This window comes from Balaenoptera borealis (genome assembly GCF_965194805.1).
Source record: "Balaenoptera borealis genome assembly, chromosome: 1".
Taxonomy (NCBI): Eukaryota; Metazoa; Chordata; class Mammalia; order Artiodactyla; family Balaenopteridae; genus Balaenoptera; species Balaenoptera borealis.
In genome coordinates this window covers 94,135,022-94,154,899 of record NC_138860.1, presented here as the reverse complement: position 1 = coordinate 94,154,899, position 19,878 = coordinate 94,135,022, and the positions used below count along the sequence as shown (strand labels likewise).

Genomic DNA, 19,878 nt, shown 5'->3' with positions numbered 1-19,878 from the left:
CTAACTGGACCTATGCTCCCGCATGCTGGGAACTGGCGATGCCCTTCGGAAGGCTGCGTGCTCACCAGCTGCTCTCCCTGTTACCTGCCTGGCCCCTGCAGGCCTGTGAGTTTGTAGCCTCTGGATTATCCTGTCCCCATGCCTTAAGAATCTTGGGATTTAAGATGAGAAATGACCCTACAAGTGAGGCTGTGCTTTTGCAGATGGGAGCAGTGGTCCAGAGAAGGGACTTGCCTGGGGTCACAGGTCAGACACAGAGCCTGGACCAGGGTCCAGATGTCTACTGCCCAGCCTGGGGCTCATTCCACTGTGTCAGACTGTTTGTCCCTGATTAAACTATAGGCTACTATAGCCCTGTGTTTTTTATATTTGTCTGACTCAGGGCTCAGCATAGAAACTGACACAGGAGAATGAATGAATGAATGAGTCAATCAATGGCACATAAAACAGCTGTCATTATCTCTCAACCAACATTTACTGAGCACTTGCCACGTTCCAGATGCTAAGCTAGACTGGGAGTATAGAAATGCCCGGTCCCTCCTGGGGGGATCAAGAGTACTCTCACGGCACATGGGTCCCCGCAACAGCTGTCCCCCATCCAAAGGCACCTGAGAAGGAGGCCAGAACATCAGCCATCCTCTCTGGGGAGTTGGCACTGCCTCCAAGCTCCCTGGTTGTAGGGTACTGGCCTTGACCAGCTACCGCCTTCAGGAATAAGGAATAAGAGCACAGGATCCTCAAGTCCTTAGCAACCTTCTCCAGCCCCCAGGTCCCCGCATGGAGACAGTGGAGTCTTTCCCCAATATAGGAACTGAGGTTAGTCCACCAGAGACTGCCAGGGACCAGAAAAACTGATTCCTGTTTAACTTCTAGACTAAAGATCTGCAATTATGGTGTGCATGCATCCTGGGAGCACAAGAGAAAAAATATCAGATTGCTTAATATTTATTTATTATCTTAAAAGTAAGAAATCAAAATTGCAATATACAGGTTGACAGTAATAGGAATGATACCATTTTATTATTGGATTTAGTCAAGTTATTGAACATTACTATGTCCAAGGTACGGAGTGCTTTTTATGTATTCATCATTTAATACTCTCCAGTGAAATAGGTAAAGATTATTATCCTCACTTTGCAGATGAGGAAACTGAGGCACAGAGGGTTAAATAGATTGCCCAGGGTCACACAGCTGCCCAGGGTCACACAGCTGGTAAGTGTTTGGACTGAGATACAACCCAGACAGTTCAGCTCTACAATACCCCCTCTGTACGTGTGTATAGAACGTGGGAACAAAAAACACATATTGGAGGTATTAAATCAAAATAATTTTTGCTGTTATGAGTTCATGATCTAAATGGTTTGAAGACTGTTTTTTAGGCCTGGATCCTCTGGGGGTTCACCAGGAACGCTACCACAGATATGGGTGTCCTCATTCTAAGTATCTGGCCATCTCTGGGCCCTCCACATCTGTTCTCTGTTACAGCTGTTCCGGGTGCATTCTCTGCAATATGGGTCACCTTAAAACAAAAGGTGTTTCTAGGGTTTTGCTTTCCTTTGATCATACATCTTACTTGCTCTGGTAATAATTAGAATTTTAATGAGAAAGGGGGAGAATGGGGGAAATGCAGAGAGCGGAGAGTGCATTTAAACGTTCAGCCTGACAAAAAAACTGAATTCATAAATGAAAAGAGAGGTGGAGGAATCAATTTTTCCTCGGTGTGGTTGCTATTTTGAATGCGTCTCCACGTGACCCCCGCCCTGGCTGTTATTCCCTCGGAGCTGTGATTAGGGAAGGCAGAGGTATGGATTATTGGGAATTGGCACCCAGCGCTCAGTACTGGTTATGTAAGACCAGGAGGCCCTTCCTCTGCCTGGAGAATCTTCTTCCGGGATATCTCACAGGCAGGCAATGCAAGGAGAATTAGGTCCTGATGCTGAGTGGGTTCACCCACACAGGGGAACAAGGTGGTGAGCAAGGCTGGTAAGACCAGAATTAGGCCAGGATGGGTATGATTGTATAGGATTTAGCCCCTTTAAAATCACTACATGTGGCCTTGAACTCAGCTAGCCCGTGTAGCCTGGTTGAAGGTACATAATGGCCCAAGGGCTGTCCAAAGGCCCAGATGACCTAAGATATGTGCCTTCCTACCCTAGGCCTGCTGGGGCCAACCCACCAGGATGTGTTGCCCTCTAGTAAATCACAGGTGCATAGCAGCCTTCAAAGCCTTCTTCCCACTCATGTCTTGTTTGAACCTCAACCTTATGAGGCAGACAGAATTTTGACGGGCAACTCAGCCACCTTTTGAGTCCTGACCCAGTGCTCTTCATATTTATACCATGCACTGGCTTCGTGGCAAGACAGAGGTAAGCCTCCAGGAAGGGAGAAAGTCCTTAGCACAGCACTGAAAAAGAGAAAGGACTTCCTAAGTGTTTCTATTTGTATTCTTCCTCCCTGTCTTTTTCCTTCTTTATTTCCCCTTCAGCCTGGAGAGAAAGAAGCACTGCTCCAAAGTCAGACTGGGCTCATTCAATGTCCATCTCTACTGGTTTTAATCTCTCCCAGCCTCTGTTTCCTCATCTGTAAAATGGGTACAGTAATAGCATCTACCTCATAGGGTCATTGTGAGATTTAAACGAGATCACGTGCATCAAAAGTGCTAAGGACAAAAAAATAAATAAATAAAATAAATATATAATAAATAAATAAATTTAAAAAGTGCTAAGGACAGTGCCTAGAATGTAGTAAGCCATATAATAAATATTTGCTATTTTTATTAGAATTATCTAGCTCTGCCCAATATGATTTTGGACATCTCCTACTTCTGAAATTTGTTTAGTGGGCAGAACACGCGCAAACCACGAACACTAATAAACAGAGATAGCTTTAACTTTATCATTACAAACTAGGAACCACCTTACTAGTAGAAATAATATAACTATTTCATATATAGCTAGGTGTCTCTGTATCTCAAGACATAATACATACTATATCAAAGATCTCACATCTCCAAGTTTTTCTGTCAACACTCATTTGCTTGCTACTTGTTCAGTTGTTTTGTCATTACTGTCACCAGCCAGCTGGTGAACAGGAGCAAGCTCCAAAGGAATGAGAAGAAATTCATGGAAGAAAAATGTTCAACTGAGAACATGCTATGCTTTTGCAAAGTTTTCTTGGAAACTGGGGGAAAGAAGTCCATTACTCAGTATTAGGTGCGAAACATCTTCATTGAGGTATCAGAGGAGACCAGTATTCCATGGGTACCTGGTTTGGGAAACCTTAATGGCCAGTCACCCAGCAGCCTCTGGGAGAGCAAATAGCTATGGAATTTGGCTTCAGAAACACATCCAGTGACCTGGCGCTGTGCAGGGCCCGTGGCTTCTAGCCTGGGCTGGGGAAGTGGGCATCGCTGGGTGCTCAGACACCAGACAGACATCTCAGCTGAGCACCAGTGCCAGAATGACCACAGAGCACACCCACCCACATTTCTAATTGCGTGACCTTGAGCAAGTTACTTAACTTCTCCAAACGTTGTTCTCCTCTTTTATTTAATGGGGATTCTAATTATCCCTACTTCACAGAATCATTGTGAATATTAAATAAACTAAGGCTTTGAGCACAATGCCCAATACATGGTGAATGCTCCCAAAAGTAAGCTGCTATTATTTCTTCCTGTTTTGTTTTGTTTGTGTTTGTCTGTTTGGTGGAGGATAATAGTTTACTGGGTACAGGATGGACCCAAAGCTTGGCCATCTGAGGCAGGGAAGGGGGACACAGGACCAGATGGCAAAGCACCTGAGAGACCTCAGGCTCCTTCTTTCCTGGGAAGTTAAGGTCCCCTGAATGTCATCAAGGCAGGACCTGCTTGTCACCTTAAGTGAGATTGTCTGACAGGGGTGATGGCTCATGGCCTCCCTCTCTTTCTGGAAAATGGTAAGCTATTAATTAGCAACCCAGGGCTTTCTTATCACCCGAGTGACACTTCTTTCTCCAGAGACAAGAGTCCTGGTGCCCCGGTGCCCCCTCCTCTTCTCTCCACCCATAGTGTTAGGATTTATCAGCAGTCCTCATCGCTTGCTATTGTTCCCATTTTTCTAATGGGCCTCCATGTCAGGAAGATCCATTTTATAATAGTAACAGACATTCTCACTAACAGATTGTAATTGAAAAGATAAACTGGGGAGAGGAAGTGAGAAGAAAGGACCATTTTCCCTGCTCCCCTCAAAGCTGGAGAAGGCTGGCTTCAGGGTCTGGGGCTGCTGATGCACCCTCAGAAACGGGCAATGCCAGGCTCTGCAGAGCAGGAGCTGCCTTGGCCAAGGAGCTGCCATTCAGACACAGATGGGGAGATAGACCAGCACAACCCAGAGACCAACCAGCAAGAAACTCAGAGGCCCCAAAGCCTGGAAGGAGCAGCGGGTAGTCTGGGAAGGGAAAAAGACTCTGGGCAGAAACATTAATACTAATACTAGTAATATTATTTGTTATTTATTTCTACATGGTAAGCACTGTGGCCCTCAGTGATCTCATTTAACCTTTACAACCTCCCTAAGAAATTCACCTCTCAAAGATAAATTAACTAAGTTTAGAGATGTTAAAAAAATAACTTGCTCAAGTGTACCTCAGTTAAGTGGAAGAACTGGTATTTGAACCTGGACTTCCTGATGCCAAAGCCCAGGTTCTTGAGCCAGGCCCTTGAGGGGTCTGGAGGCTGAGCTGAAGAACTACAGAGGAGAAGCCTGGGCAGAGAAGCTAGAGAGGTACTTCTTCACTATAATCAGGAGAGGGTGGGGACCATAATCTATGTTTTGGCCTGACCCTCTGAACCTGGGCAGAGCCCCGGGGACTAGGATTATGACCAGCCTCCTCATCCTCCATTTCTTTCTCCTTCCCTGGAAGATGCAGACACTACAGCCACCAGACAAATAACCAACGGCCCCTGGAAAAGTCGCATTCAGAGATGTACCTGAGAAATACCTGAGTGTGTGTGTATGTGTTGGGGCAACAGGGGCTCTTCTGTTCTGAGGCTCACAGACATCCTCCATTAATAATAAGCTCTGCTGTGGCTTGTAAATTTATTAGGAGAACCTAGTATAATTAAAATTTAGGGTTGGGGGCAGGGGGAGCAGAAAGCCTTTGCTTCCTTTCCTTCTTTCAGAGATCCCGGCGGAACTACCAACGGGGATAATTAGCAGAGTCCAGACAGAGAAGGAATTAATGCTCTTGGAAAAGCTGTGATGAGGAGAGACAATGCTGGGTTAATTACGGCCGCACCAAGCTTTATGACTGGGAGCCTGTTTCCACCATCATTAGGGGATTCAGGGATAAATCGGAGACTAATGTGGAGTGTTAGAGCTAACAGAGCATTGGTGTTAATTTAGCAATTATTAGTATTATTTTGGCAGATGGTAACTGTGCCTTTCTGCCTGATTGGTCAGGGCATGTAGCCCTTCTGAATGGGGCAATCAAGCCTGGGGTGATGGGGGGAGAGGCAGACAGAAAGCTGCATTCTTTTCCCTCTACTCCCCTCTCCCTGTCTATACCTGCAACTAGTGAGAAGAGAGGTCTGCCTGGGTCCTCGTGCAGCGAGAAAAACAGTTCAGCGCCCCGCACAGAGAGAAGGGAGGGATGAGGTAGTGTCATACACCTGGAGCATCCAGGGCTGGAGGCCCTGCTCACTTCTACTTTCAGCCCCTCTGCTTTCAGTTCAAGTGTGGCTGAGTCCTTCTATTTGTAGAGGCTTCTTTTCCTAAGCTGGACCAGCAGGGGTGCCACTTAGCTGGGTCAGGACTTTCTCTTAGCCTGCTGTGCCCCGCTCCAGACAGCCCTACAGAGACCAAGGAAACCTGGCCTGACCCACATGCCTCAGTCTTAGTCCTCCTTATTTTCAGTCATACATCATATCCCAACTCCGTGAACAGGGAGGACGGAGTAACATTAGGACAGTTAGAAGAGAACACATCTTTTGTACAGAGCTTGGAGGGATGGAGCATTCTGGATCTACCATCCCCACTCTTGAAGTTTCCACACAGAGAGAAGAGAACTTCTAGAACTGTAAATCCAAGGGCTCTACAACCCCTAGATACTGGACCCTGGTTCTAGAATTGTAAAGCCCAAGACACACCATAGTATCCGAATAGCATCACCATGGGTTCTAAAGGAGTGTGCATTGCACCTTTCCCCAAAGAAGGCAAAATCTGCAGAATTCCTTCCTTCCATCAAGGAGTGAGGGAGTGACTCACTCAGTTATAGAAACAGGACTTTTGTATTTTGATGAAACGCTGTGCATTTAATTTGGCATCACAAGCAGGAAAAACACCTGTGCTGCAAAAGGCCAACTTTAAAGCCAGGTGGCTGAATCACAGAACATCTCCAGAGTCATTAGAAAAGTGAACAAACATCACATACATCTCATGGCCATAGGTAAGCCAGAGAATAACCATTCCTGCCTACCAGTCTGGGAGGGGCAGGGCAGCTCAGGCTCTCTCAACAGATTCCTGCATTTTCTGGAACAACTCTGTACTTCTGCTTACTACCTTGAGAACCATACAACCAGAACCCACGCTACCCACACTTAACTCTCTGCAACTTGGCTCATGGAAAAAGTTTATTCACCTCCATAAGGCAAATGACATAAAGAAAGGTGATGAACTGCCTGCCAGTTTCCCCTGGGGTGGGGGTGTGGGGGTGGATATTAAGAAGGAGAGCAGACCCTTTACCTTTAGAGGTTTTTTTTAATAAAAAAAAAAAAAGATGGGACTTGCTTTCAGCTTGGACAGTTTGTGTAGAGAAATTTCCAAGTCAGGGTCTGATTGAGATTTCCTGTGCAATTCCTAGCACAGACCTTGGCATATAGGAGTGTCCCAGTAAATGATAGCAGAGTCTGAATCTCAGTTGTTTCATCTCAGGGTGTTACTAGAAATCCCATGAGCTAGAGACTTAGAAAAGGAGGAAGGCAGGGGAAAACATACAACGGTAAAGGGAACTGGGCATGCTCTTGTCACTTGCATTTTTCATGAAACTGCAAATGAAAAGATGCAGCATTTCTCTGACTGGAGAATCTGGACCCAGACAGTGGCTCTGGGATGCAGGGAGTTGGCTGGGAGGTGTGATGCCTGGGGGCCCTGGTCCCGAATACCACAGCATCTCCCCAGACCCCCTGCTCCCCTAAACCTCCAAGATCCCAAAGCCACACTCAACCATTTTCTTTCTTCTGCTATGATCAAGGGTCTCCTTCAGCCTTCCCCATCCCTTTCAGCCCTCCCCCACCCCAGCTTGGCCCCAGGGCTTACTGAGGCTTGTGATTCAGCAGCCAAAGTTAAAGTTCCCCAAGGCTGACAACTCAACCTCACTTTCTGAAGCAGCCTGCTGGAAAGGCATACTGATTGATCTGGGCCTGCTGGCTCTCACCCCTCAGCCTTCTCTCACCCGCAGCCTGGCCATCCAGGTACCTGTCGTTCCAGACTATGGGGCATCCCTCTGGAGTCAGAACACCAGTGCCTCCCTGTATCAGGATGTGCTACACACATATGCCAGCCGCCCCCCTACCCAACTCCTAGCATTTCTGCCCTAAACAGACAGGAGAAACAGCCTCCATCCCCGGCGGAACTCGACAGGTGTGTTCTGACCTTGAATTAGCCCCTTTAGGATCGGAGGGGTCAGAACCAGCATTAAGGGCCCCACTGGAGATGGATCACTGGAGGAAAGGATGGAAGGAGCTGGGGAGGCAGGCAGGAAGAGACACACTGACTTGGGGAAAATTGTGTGTCTGTTGGATATAGGGAGCTGGGTGGTGTAGGTGGTGATGGCACGGAGAACCAAAGTCTGATAGTACTTGCTGGGCCTAATTTGCTCAGAGATTCTTCAAGAAGAATCAACCTCTTCAACCTCCATCACTGTACCACCCTCTAAAAGTTCTTCTGCATGTCTAACCTCAGTCCCTTCTGCTGCAGTAATCGACCCATTGATTAAACATTGCCAGGGCGGGGGTGAGAGAGAGAGAGAGGGAGTAGCGCCCCCCTACAACCCACACAGGGCCGAGGTGGGCTCCACGCGCCCCGAGGCTGGACACAGCTCCACCTCACGCACACAAGCCTCCCCTGGCCCACTACCCTCTTCTCTCTCCCCCATCCCCCAGCGGCACTGTTCCTAACCTAGGACGTATCTATATCTCCGACCTTTAACCTCAAGTGAAAACAGGGCCCTGGAACCTGCGGCCTCTGGGGAGCTTACCCCACCTGTACCTCCTCCAAGAATCGCGGCTCCAGTCGCGGCTTCTGGTCCCAGAAGAAGCGCGTGGAGACGAAATTCCCGCCTCTCGAGGCCCCCTCCTCGCTTTCCCGCGAGGGGGGTGCGCAGCCGCGGGGCGACACCAGCGTACCTCTAGGCCCAGCGCCACTGGGGTCAGGGTCGGGGTACAAGGAGGGGTGCAGGCTGCGGAGCCCAAGGAACCCCGGCGCCTTGGTCCCTGCAGGATCTCCCCACCCCCCACTCCGCATTCTCTCGAGGCTTCGCACTGCTCCCAGCCTCTCCCCGCGCAAAGGGGACGCGACCCGGTACTCCCTTCCGCCCAGGACCCTCCAGACGTCGGGATCCGGACAAAGAAGCCCGGCTGCAGCGGGCGAGCGCGGCCGCGCGGCGCCGGTGAGGCAGGTAAATACCCGCCGCCGGCCGGCCGCCAAGCTGCCCACCCACCCGCGGCTCCGGCCGCCAGGGCGCGACACGCCATTCCCGCTGTCGCGACTCCCGGGAGACGCCGCAGCTGTGCGCCGGGCCCTGGCCCCGCGGGGCTCGGGCTCCGGACTCACCGGCTCCGGCGAGCTCGACCGGCGCGGGCTCCCGCCTGGGCTCGGCGACCGCCTGGGACTGCGTCCGGCGCAGGGTCCGCACCGTTCGGGCAGGAGGCGCCCGCTTGGCAAAGTGGGCAAGAGGCACCGGCTCAGTCGCGCACCAGCCCCGAGCCCGAGTGAGTCAGAGAGAGACCGAGCGAGCAAGTTATAGGGGCGGGGGGTAGGGGGGAGGGTACCGAGACACCCTCCCCCACCCCGCCCCCCGCCCCCCAGCGGAGACGCAGAAAGCCACTCGCAGCCGGAGACACCCGGACACAAAGACCTCGTGCCAGCCGCAGATCCAAGTTTCTCCCTGAGAGACCCAGGGGGGCTCGGGCCGCTTTCCCCAGAGAACAGATAAACTGACGGACAGACCGACAGACGCACCCAGGGACGTCGACACCCCCGAAGAGACGAGTTACTTCCTCAGCCGGGATGTCCCTGGTCTCCTGCTCGCTCCATAGACCCCTACCCTGGCAGATCGCCCTCAGGGAGAGCAGAGAAACAGGAGGGAAACTGAGGCCCCTTGGGGCGCCGCGTCCCGGGAGCCCGGCTTTCCGCGGGGGCCCCGCAGAGTCACACAGGAGGGGGCAGTGGGATTCTCTCACTCCCGGGTCCCCTTCACGTCTCTCTGCTTGCCCTGCAGGCGATGGGCCAGGGCACTGGCCGAGGCTGGATCCGAATCCAGAATCCTGAGCCGGAGTTCTCCATCTAGGTTCCGGGGTTCCCAGGGTTGGGGCTTTGGGGAGCGGGGACAGCCAGGGCGAGAATCCGGGAAGGGAGGGGGCCTCGGCTTTTCTGTTACCTGCGTCGGCAGCGCTCGGACTCCGCTCTGGGGGCTCTAGCTCGAAGCTCCGACAAGTCTCCACGTCCAGCCCGAGAGGGGGCGGCCGGGCCCGGCACAGCGAGGCCAGGACCGCGAGCGCCGCCTGGCACCGAGGCTCCCCGGTCTCCCACACCCCGTTCATGCCCTGGACACCCCAGCCCTCCAAGCAGCCGCCCGAAACCGCGCCGCGGCCGGACTGGGGCGGGGCAAGGCGGCCCCAAGAAGACCCTCCCCGCAGCGGCCCCCTCGGGCTCCGTTCGGCTTTTAATCACTTCCCCGCAGGGTCTCCGCCCCTCACGTGGCATCCCGCAGCAGCTGGCAAGTCTGGCGCCTCACGGCCGCCCCCTCTACACCCAGCGACCAGTCTGAGTCCGGGCGGTTCAAGGCGGGGGAGCCAGGTTGTTCCGCATCCTGGAGGGTGCAAGACTCAGGAAAGAGCCTGGGATCTGGCTCCCCATTCACGGCCTGGTGTGACCTTGGGCCTCTCTGAGCCTCAATTTTTCCTCTCTGTAAAAGGGGTATAATGATTACGAGTGTTTCACGGCTTGCCTGGGGATATAAAGAGAGTGTTTGTGAAAACACTTGGTAAATTGCCACATGCCACACAAGTGGCAACGAAATAGACAAACCTATTACAGAAAGAAGGATGACCCCGCTGGGGGTGGGAGGATCTTGGCCAAGGTTCCTGATGGGAGAAATTAGTCAGACTTACCCCGAGTCGCAGCTTCGAAGGCAGAAAACCCTAAGACTGCGGGGCGATACGAACTGAAAAAGACTTTCTGAGCCCCGCAATCCTGAGGTCCGCGGTACCCGCACGTTGCTATGGCGACGGGAGGCAGCGGCCGTCTCTCTCCATGGCAACGGGAAGGGAAAGTTTCTGGCGAATCGGAATGGGGGGCGTTTCAAGAGGGCTCTCAGTTCCCGCCAGACCCATCTCTCCGCATCCGTGCAACAACGCTGATGTTAACGCTTGTTATTAAGCGTAACAAGGTCCAGGAAGACCGAAAACTAAACGGGAGGATTGAGGCTAGACAGGGCAGAACAATTCCCTCCAGGAATCGTGGCGTGAGGTCCAGGAGCAGATTGACTGAGGGGCTCCTAGGCGCCTCACTCAGCCTGGAGGTCTGTGGAGAGCCACCGGGTCGCGGCCCTAAGGGGGACCTGTCACTAAAGTCTTGCGTTATCGGCTGGTCGGTGGGTAGGCCTCTTCCTCTGTGGGGTTCACCCGAAACCCCAGGCTCAGGTCCCTTTGCCTTCCCGGAGCTGGGAAGGAAACTTTAGCCGGAGCCTCTGGAAGCCACGGGGCTGGTGTGTACCCGGGTGGCGAGTGGAGGAGGAGGGTCTTTCCTCCTAATTAGCACGCTAATTGGAAGTGGCTCGGGAGGTGACTCACGTTCCGGAGGCGGGAGATTCGGAGCCCCAGCTCCTGGCGGTCTCCATCGTGCTCCATCTGCACCAGCCGCGCTAGCCGACACTTGACAGCCCTGGGCATGCCCTGGGTACAGAGGGTCAAGCCAAGGCCTAAGAGGACCCTGACCTAACTGGGCGGTTTTTCCTCTCCCCCTGCGCTTCCTAGCTCTGTCCATGGTGCTGAAGACCCAGTTGGTGCGACCGTCGCGTGGGCACCCTGTTAGGGAGGGGGTGTGGGGCGGCCAATTGCGGTGGGTTCGAAGCTTCCACCCTGACTTCAGGAGCTTGCGACAGGGGAGGGCTAGGAACTCAGGCAGGAGGGACTGAGCAGGCGTGATCCCAGCCACACAATGCAATCCAGGCCGCCTTCCTGTGGGAGGTGCTCAGTTGCTGTTCCAAGAACAGGTGAGGCTGTGGAGTCCCCATTCTCCGCCCAGTGCTTTTAGAACCCATCTGAGGAGCCCAGAGGCCCCATCACTTTTCCCTCACCACCCGATGCAGAACTCAGTAGCTGGGAGAGACTGGAGTTCAGAGGCCCCTTGTCACACGCTCATTAGCAGTTTCCGAGGGGGTTGGTTTGTGTTTATGTAAAACAACAAATGGAGAAGAACCGCTCTCTGCCCATGTTTATGGCAACTCTGTCACTCCGCGACGATTTCTCCCTCCCCCTCTCGAATTCCCGGGGAAATTTGCAGAAAAAAGCGCCTTGTGTTGCCTTTGCAGAAAATGAAAAAACACAGGTCTGTTCCAAGGGCCCAGGCCCGTGATGCAGGGAAATCAATATTTTGCTTTACAACGAGTGGGGGAATTTGCATCTAAACTGAAGGCAAAGGAGCCTGTTCGGAGCAGAGCAGGCGGTAGGAACCGAGAATTAACAGATAATTTCTCATTGTTCCCGGATTCTGCCTCCACACTCGGCAGGCGGTTCTGCAGCGTCTCCGGCGCCCCGCAGCAGCTCCGGACCTGGCATTTCTCATCCGAACGGGGAGAAAACGGTTGTGCTCTGACAGGGCTGCGGAAAGGGGCTGGGGCTCCCCAGTCAATAACCATTGAATTTGGATTGTGCAAGTGACTGTGTGTGTGTGTATGAGAGAGAGAAACAAGAGAGACAGAGACCAAGATAGAGATAGGAGACAGAGACACCTGGAGAGGCAGAGAATGAGAGAGACATACAAAGAGACAAATATAGGAGATAGATTCAGAGAGCAGAGAGAGAGACAGAACTGGCATGCATATAAAGGGATGTATAAAGGGACACTCATTCAGAAAGAGAGATAAAAGAGAAAGGTAGTTTTTCTTACATTGAGAAAAAAGCCCTGCCTTAGTGGTCATTTTTCTGCCCTCTCCCCCACAGTTAATTGCTGATACTTGTGGTCACATAACCAGCCACAAAGCAGAAAAAAAATCCTCATGTAAAAATGGGACCCTTTCCTCTCTAGAACCCCTTTCCCTTACAAGCCCACTCCCAAAACACATCTATGCTTCTTCCCATATGAAGAGACCAAATTCAGACTCCCAGGGTCCATCCTACTCAGACCTGGGGAGGGAAGGAGAGAGAAGAAGTGAAATTGTTGCCCCTCAATGCTACCTCTCACAGGAAGACCATTCTGAGTTTTATTTAGGGGTGGGGAAGAGAAGGAGGAGAGGAGACAGCCAGCATGGCATAGGCAAACAGGGGCACAGGAGGCTGGGTTCCATGACTGGTGCACCAAAGCAGCCCTGGGGCAGTCACCTCCCCTGCCAGGGCCTCCGTTTCCTTATTGACAAGACAATGAAGTGGGATGAGGAGCTCTTTGAGTCTCCTTCCAGCAACCACACTCTAGGATTTTACAGGAGGGGAAAGGAGGAAGCTGAGCAGGGAAAGGAAGGAGGGAGTGAAGAGCAGGTTTTTCTGGCTCTCAAGAGAAGAGTGTGTCACAGATGTTCAGACTCACTTTGGGCTTCTCCTCCCTCATTACTCTCATCTTCTGTACAGTCATGGCTGGAGCATCCTGAGCCTGGAGCCCCCGAGGCCAGACTGCTCAGAAGCAGGAGAGGGGGCTGGGGGTGAGGCGAGAGGAAGAACGAGAAGAGGTCTGAGGCAAAAACCAGCGGCCTCCCACTCCTTTGCCCTCCTCTGATCAGAAATAGCCAAAGTACACTTCCCCTTGGCCCCCCCCCCCCCCAACACCAAGTCTCTTAGGCAGTGGCCTGACTGCCCTTGGAAGCTTCCCACCCCGTTCTGAGCAGCAATGTCCTGTTGAGTTATGCTACAAATAAAATAAATTAAAACAAAATAATAATTTCAAATAAAAAATTAAACCTCAGTAGGAAATTGCTAATGCTGTAGGCGGGAAGAATGAGCTCCTTTGACATGAGCCGATGTGTCATATTGTCTTTCCATCTCAATGCAATTTCTAAATAGGGAACCCTTTCCCCATTCCCTCCTCCCCTCCAAACCCCCAGCAGAGATGTGAAGGAATCAGTCTGATATTCATAGGTGGATTGTCTGACGCTCAGGGAGAGATACAGAGAAATAGACACAAGCAGACCCACTGCTTTGCCGAGCAGATTGGAGCCAAGGGGGCTGTGACCCAACCACGAGGACCACTGATCGCCTCTCTCCACCTCTCCCATTTCCTGCTTACTGAGGCATCTGGCCACTTTCTGCGAAGGTTTTTAACTTAAAGAAAACAGACATCAGCTCAACCTGTTCTCCTGCTGGTGGAGAGTTCAGCTGACGCCCTGAATTGGGGAATGGGAGTAACTTTATACCATTATCTGGAACACACTCTTCTATGGAATCCCCATGGGGTTTCTGCCAAAACAGCTTTATCAGTGTTTCCAGCAGATGTCACCCTGTGCCCCCAACCTCACACCAACACAGCAACTCTAGCCAAAGCTGGTTGACTTCTGCAAACCATGCCCTTCCAAGCCATTATAAGTGTTTTCAGGAATTCCTCCTTGCCTGAAAGATGCAGAAGACATTGCAGAGCCCTGAGTCAATGCCCAGGTGTTTTTGAGAGTCCAGTCTTGCTTTTATTCTAGGAAAGGTCCTTAACAATTCAAACCTCCTGAGCCGAGGGTATATTTGCCCCTGTCTCATTTCTTCCCCATTTCAGAGGCCCCATTTCTGTTGTGCTTTCTGCTCAAGCATACAGAGCTCTAGATCAGACTTGGGAAGACTGGACAGAGTTTGCTGCTTCCAGCCTGGCTTTGTGGGCTAAAGCAGGCTAGGGACCAGAAAAGCAGATATAGGTTCAAGGTCAGAAGGTAACATCCTCCCTAAAACAGTTTTGAACATGGACCTAACAATGTTGGGTCCAGGGCTTTCTCTGCATTACTTGAGAAGTGAGAATGATATTGGAGCGGAAGGGCTGGGAAGGAAGCCAATTGTGCTCTTCTTCACACTGACCTTGGATAGAAGAAAGAGCATCGGTTTTGGAGTCAGACAGACCTGTGTTCAAACCCTGGCTCTGTCACTTAGTAGCTGTATCACTTGAGGCACTGTACCTTAGCTCTCTGAACCTCAACTTTTCATCTGTAAATTGGGACATATAAGGCCTGCTTTATAGTGTACAAGGATTAAATACCTGGAGTTAAATGCTTACTATATTATGGCTGATTCATGGCAGGTGTTCAAACAAATGACAGTTCCTATCCCTTTCTTCCTTCTCTCAGATCATAGAGGGAAAGCCAGCAGGAACATTGTCTAAAGGTTAACCATACCCTGAAGATTGCCAAGAGCAAATTTGCCTCATTTAATTTTATAACAACCCTAAGAGGCAGAATGGGTGGGTGCTAGCAGCCCATTTGGTAAATGAGGAAATTAAGTGACTGGTCCCTGGTCACACAAGCTAGGAGGTAGCAGGTAACTGGAATCTAGGCCTTCTGACCCCTGGTGAGCGTCTCTTCCTTCTACTGGGGAGGATGGTGAGGGTATGAATAACTTTTTTCTTTTACGAAAAAAGGTTATAATATTTTCAAATTGACTTCATAATAAATAAAAAGTATTTGGAAAGAAATTACAGAGTACTGAAAGATTCACTCCTGTGTCTCTTTGCAAAGGTCTTGGCCCTCTGACCTTAGCCATTCAATTACCCCCTGGACCCAGTTGCTGGTGTAGAGAAAAGACAGTGTCATTGATGAAACACAAGGCTGGGACCAGACAGCTTCATGGCTCAGGACATGCTTGGCTGCTTCACTCGACAGAGATAAGACTCCTCAGAGGACAGCTTAGGGAGTCTCTGCGATAGCTGGGTTGTGTCCTGCGGTCATAGCACAGCTTCCAGGAAAGGTCCAAGCCAAGATTCTTGTACGACCAGGACCCCAAGGACTGGAATTATCCCCAAGGAGCCTGGAGAGAGTTTGTAATCTCAGGACTCTGGCTGTTCCACTAATGAAAAGAAACCGGATAAAATGCCAAAACTAATTAAAGTGACAAATCCAAAAAAGGCCCTGTCAAAACTAGGAAGTCTTAATCCTGGATTTCAACAGAACCCAAGCAGGAAGAATCAACAGAGTGTGCATTGGGTCAGGGGCCTACAGCCCCCTGTGCAATGAAGGGCTGGAGCCCCTGGAGAGAACAAATCTGTTCCCTAAATTTTAGCCTCCATCCATTCAGTAGGATAAAAATCCTTTTCCATTCCAGTCCCCAAGCATCATCTATGTGTCTGCTGTTTGCTAGAGGTACAGTGAGTGGTTTTATTGACTCAGTCCCCACCTTCATTACTACTCCTGTACATTTGTAAAGTGGAACAGTTTAAACAACGGTCTCACGTATGTTGTCTCATTTCATACTTGCAACAGCCCTAGGAAGTAAATATTATTACCTTCCTTTTAGTGGTGAGGTCTCAAGAGAGGCTAAAAATAACTGACTTGGGATCATAGCTAACAGGTGACAGAGCTAGAACTTGAGCCTGTCTTTTTACATCATTCATTCATTCAGCATTTACTGACATCCTACTAAGTCCCATTTCTGGACCAGGCACGTAAGAACAGTCCTGTATTATTTCCCATAAGCACTGGCCCTCCATCACACACAGTGTGCAGAGCCCTAAGCATACGGCCTTTGTCCTGGGGGAGTGCGCATAATCGGTTGCAGAGAGAGGCCACACATGAAATTGGTTTAAAATGAGTTCTCTGACCTCTTTGTTGCAGAGTTGCCCATGCCCACATCGACTGTGAAATTCTCCCCTGTGACATGACTCTCTCTGGATTGCTCTTTTTTCCTGATTCTCTCACTCTCTCCTCTGACTCCTCCCAGCCCTTCCATTTTCTCCAGGGTTCAACTCTCATCCCTTCTTCTGTCTCTGCACATTCTCTCCAGTGATCTCATCTACTCCTAGGGCTTTAAATACTAAATAATATGAATAGTAATAGTACTAAACACTTACTAAGACTTATTGTGTTTCAGGGTCTATGCTGCTTGCTTAACATGGATTACATCATTTAATTCCTACAACAACCCTATTATTATCTGCAGTTTATGGGTATCAAGTGATGGAACCAGCACTTGAACCCAGGCAGTCTCACTCCAGAACCTAGATCCTAAGGACCCCCAATTCTGCATCTGACTCATCAGTCTCTCCTTGGTTCTACACATGCATTTCTAAATTCCTCTTCTTAACACTTTTACCCCAGACCTCCTGAATCTAATAAGTTCAAGGTAGAATTCATATTTTCCTTCACAAACCTGCTGTACCTCCTTAAAGAAGGACGTAACTAAACCAAACTAAACCCAAAACCTCAGAACCCTCCTTGATTCTTGCCTCTTCCTTATCCACCCACATTTGGCCTGTCACCAACTCCTCTTGTTTTTATCTTTAAAATGATCTAACCCCTGTCCTCCGCACCACTGTCACTGCCCCAGCTTAGACACTCAAACTTCCTCTTCTGGATCATGGAAGTCAGCTTACGGGATACTCTAATTAGGTCACCCTCTCACCTAAAACCCTTCACAGGGGCTTCCCTGGTGGCGCAGTGGTTGAGAGTCTGCCTGCCAATACAGGGGACACGGGTTCAGGCCCTGGTCTGGGAAGATCCCACATGTGGCCGAGCGGCTGGGCCCGTGAGCCACAATTGCTGAGTCTGCGCGTCTGGAGCCTGTGCTCCGCGGCAAGAGAGGCCGCGATAGTGAGAGGCCTGCACACCGCAATGAAGAGTGGCCCCCGCTTGCCACAACTGGAGAAAGCCCTCGCACAGAAACGAAGACCCAACACAGCCATAAATAAAATAAATAAAATGAAACTTTAGAAAAAAAAAAAGAAAGAAAGCTACGATCAGTAACTTAAAAAAAAAAAAAAACCCTTCACAGACTTCCTGGGGCCTTCAGGATGAGGTTGACACTCTCTAGCACCGCATACAAGTCCCTTCCACACATGGCCTCCGTCCACCTATGCAGCTTCTTCTCCAGACACTCTGGGTATCCCTGGAGACTGCCTGTGCTGTGGTCACAGGGTGATAATCCCTGTCTCTCATCCTCCCACCCCACCCAATCTCCTGCTTTTGCTGATTGTTCCTGCACATCCTCTCTCCTTTACCCATGCCCTCTCTAGATTCTGGAACTTTGCAATTGCTTGTCCCTCTGCCTTGAACACCTCTCCTCTTTTCCTCATCACCCAGCTGGTTCCTATAGGACATAGAGGGGCACAGAGGTAAAGACTGTGGGCTTTGGAGCCAGGCTGTCTGGGTTCAAATCTTAGATCTGCCTTGTAGTAGCTGTGTGACCTTGGGCAAGTTGCTAAACCTATCTGTGCTTCAGTTTTCCTGTTCATAAAATGGAGACGATAATAGCAGTACCTCTCTCATCAGTTTACCAAGAGGTTTAAATGAGTTGACATACATGAAGCACTCAGAACAGCCCCTTCCCTGACTTCCAACTCTGTCTCAAGATGTCCCCTTTCTCGTCAGTCCAATGCTCACTTTTTTTCACAGAGTTTTGCAACAGCACACCATTAACTCGTCACTAGGCTGTGAGCTCCTTGAGCTGGGGTCTGGATCTCATTCATCTTCATCTCCTCAGTGCCTCACACCTAATCCACATTCAGTGAGTGACTACTGCTCTGAAGACAGGTACATATGTGAATGTAATACAGTGCAAAGCAAGGGTGTGAGTGCCAGAAGAATCCCAGAGTAGAATTAAATGGGCCAAATCAGGGAAGGCTTCCTGGGGGAGTAGAGTTTTGAGTTTTTTAGGCAGGTGAGACTGGAAGGAATGGGGGAACACCTTCATTCCAGGCTGCAGGAACAGCCTGGGATAAGGCTTTCAGGCAAAAATAAGCCCTCCATGTGAAGGGGAAGCGAGCAGCTATTCTTGGCTGGAGCATAGGTGAGGGACAGGTGGGAGAGAGAACCATCAGCCTTCACGCATTCCCACATTTACCGCCAGGAAGCTCAGTCTCACTTGACTGGGTTTTTACGAAGAGCCCAGTTTGTTCCAGCCAGTCAGGAGGCCAGCTGAGGAAGACCCAAACCCTGCCCTCAGAGAGATTATGATGAAGCTACAGGAAGCTGGGGCGGGGAGGGGGAACCAGCTCCAAAGTCCTCTGTGAACACACCAGAGTCTGGGTCCTGAAAAGTTTCTTCATGAGAAGTAATTGCTCATTTTTCCAGGTATCAAGCCATTACTGGGAAGCAAGTGTGTGTCTGCTGGCACAGCTAACTGTTTTCCAGGAAACGTTTCTGATGATAACACCAAGTCATTACTGTGCAATGAGCGCTGCTAAGGGGAATTCAGAGTACCCCACGCCCCACCTCCCACTCGCCTCCCTCCATTTCTACTGTCTCTGCTCTTCCTCACCCCTGCACACACGTTCTCCTCCCATCTCTCCCTCCAACTGCTGAGCTGGCTGTGGGAGAAGAGAGAGCCCAGGGTGGGACTCTCAGGCCTTCCAAATTAGCCAAGTGCCCTTGGAGCTGGGAGGGGGGCAGAGAACAAAGGGCATTGGATGAAGGGGAGGTGGAGGTTGGCCTCGGATGAGAACATCTGTAAAGTTAAAAAAGAGAGGCGCCCTGTAGCCTGTGGGGGCAACCTGACAACTATTTGTCTCCCAGGACCCTGTCCAGCGCCCTGGTAATTGGGCGATTTGCCCCAGCAGTGTGGAGATGGCCCAGTGCTGAAGCCAGGTGATGCAGTTTTGTTTGTTTAGGCTGCTGGTAGGGACAGCAGCTAACATGGGAACATGCTTTGCTTCATTCTGTGTAATTCTTTCCCCTGCGCACACGCACCTACCCTGCCACAGGGACATACACACACAGGCCACAGTCAGACACACGCCGCCAGGGGGATTTTTCAGCCCTGCTCCTGAAAGCACCTGACAGCTTCTCTGACTTGCTCTCCCTCTGGGAGGCTATTGAGCTTTTAGGAAATCTCAGCAGTCTTTGTAGGATGGAGTGGGACAAGTTTTTTTTTTGTTTTTTTTTTTGCAAAAAAAGGCCACTAGCCCAGTAGCCAATAGGATCCCTCCTTTCTTCTTTTTTTTTTTTTTTTTCACATACAACACACCTATAGTATTTATTTTGGCCTTTCTAATAAAATACAAGTAACAACATTTTTATCCCCACTTTTACAGAAATGAAAACAAGGCTCAATGAAGTGAAAATACCCAGGTTATAAAAAGAGTGGTGGACCTAGGTCTTCCTACACTAATTTCAGTGGGACAAGTTTTGAAAGTGCTGAGAAAATCATGGAGGGGAGGCCCGGCGCCCACTGAGGCCTCAGTTCCTGAGGGGGCTTCTTCACAGGGGCTGGGGGGACGGCTGGAGAGCCGCCCACTGCCTCAGCCAGCGGAAACCAACAGTGGCTGATGGAGCCCAAGCCCAGCGCCATGGGGG

The 19,878-nt window shown here is 50.5% G+C and overlaps 1 protein-coding gene across 11 annotated transcripts in view; it reads right to left on the bottom strand.

Annotated features, from left to right (window-relative positions):
• Nucleotides 1–19,422, bottom strand: part of SYT6 (synaptotagmin 6) — a 68,555-nt gene extending 49,133 nt beyond the window's left edge. For 4 of the 11 annotated variants that reach the window (XR_014244796.1, XR_014244797.1, XM_082392522.1 and 1 more), the window contains exon 1: nt 8,808–8,960. Coding sequence is in view for 1 of the 11 variants with exons in the window: in XM_082392518.1 (XP_082248644.1) it covers nt 9,634–9,796 (163 nt within the window). In the remaining 10 variants the exon portion in view is untranslated. Of the gene's footprint in view, nt 1–8,807; nt 8,961–9,633 lie in introns of those variants that run through there. The other 7 variants (XR_014244798.1, XR_014244799.1, XM_082392517.1 and 4 more) reach the window with 4 other exon arrangements.
• Nucleotides 19,423–19,878: the final 456 nt, after the last annotated feature.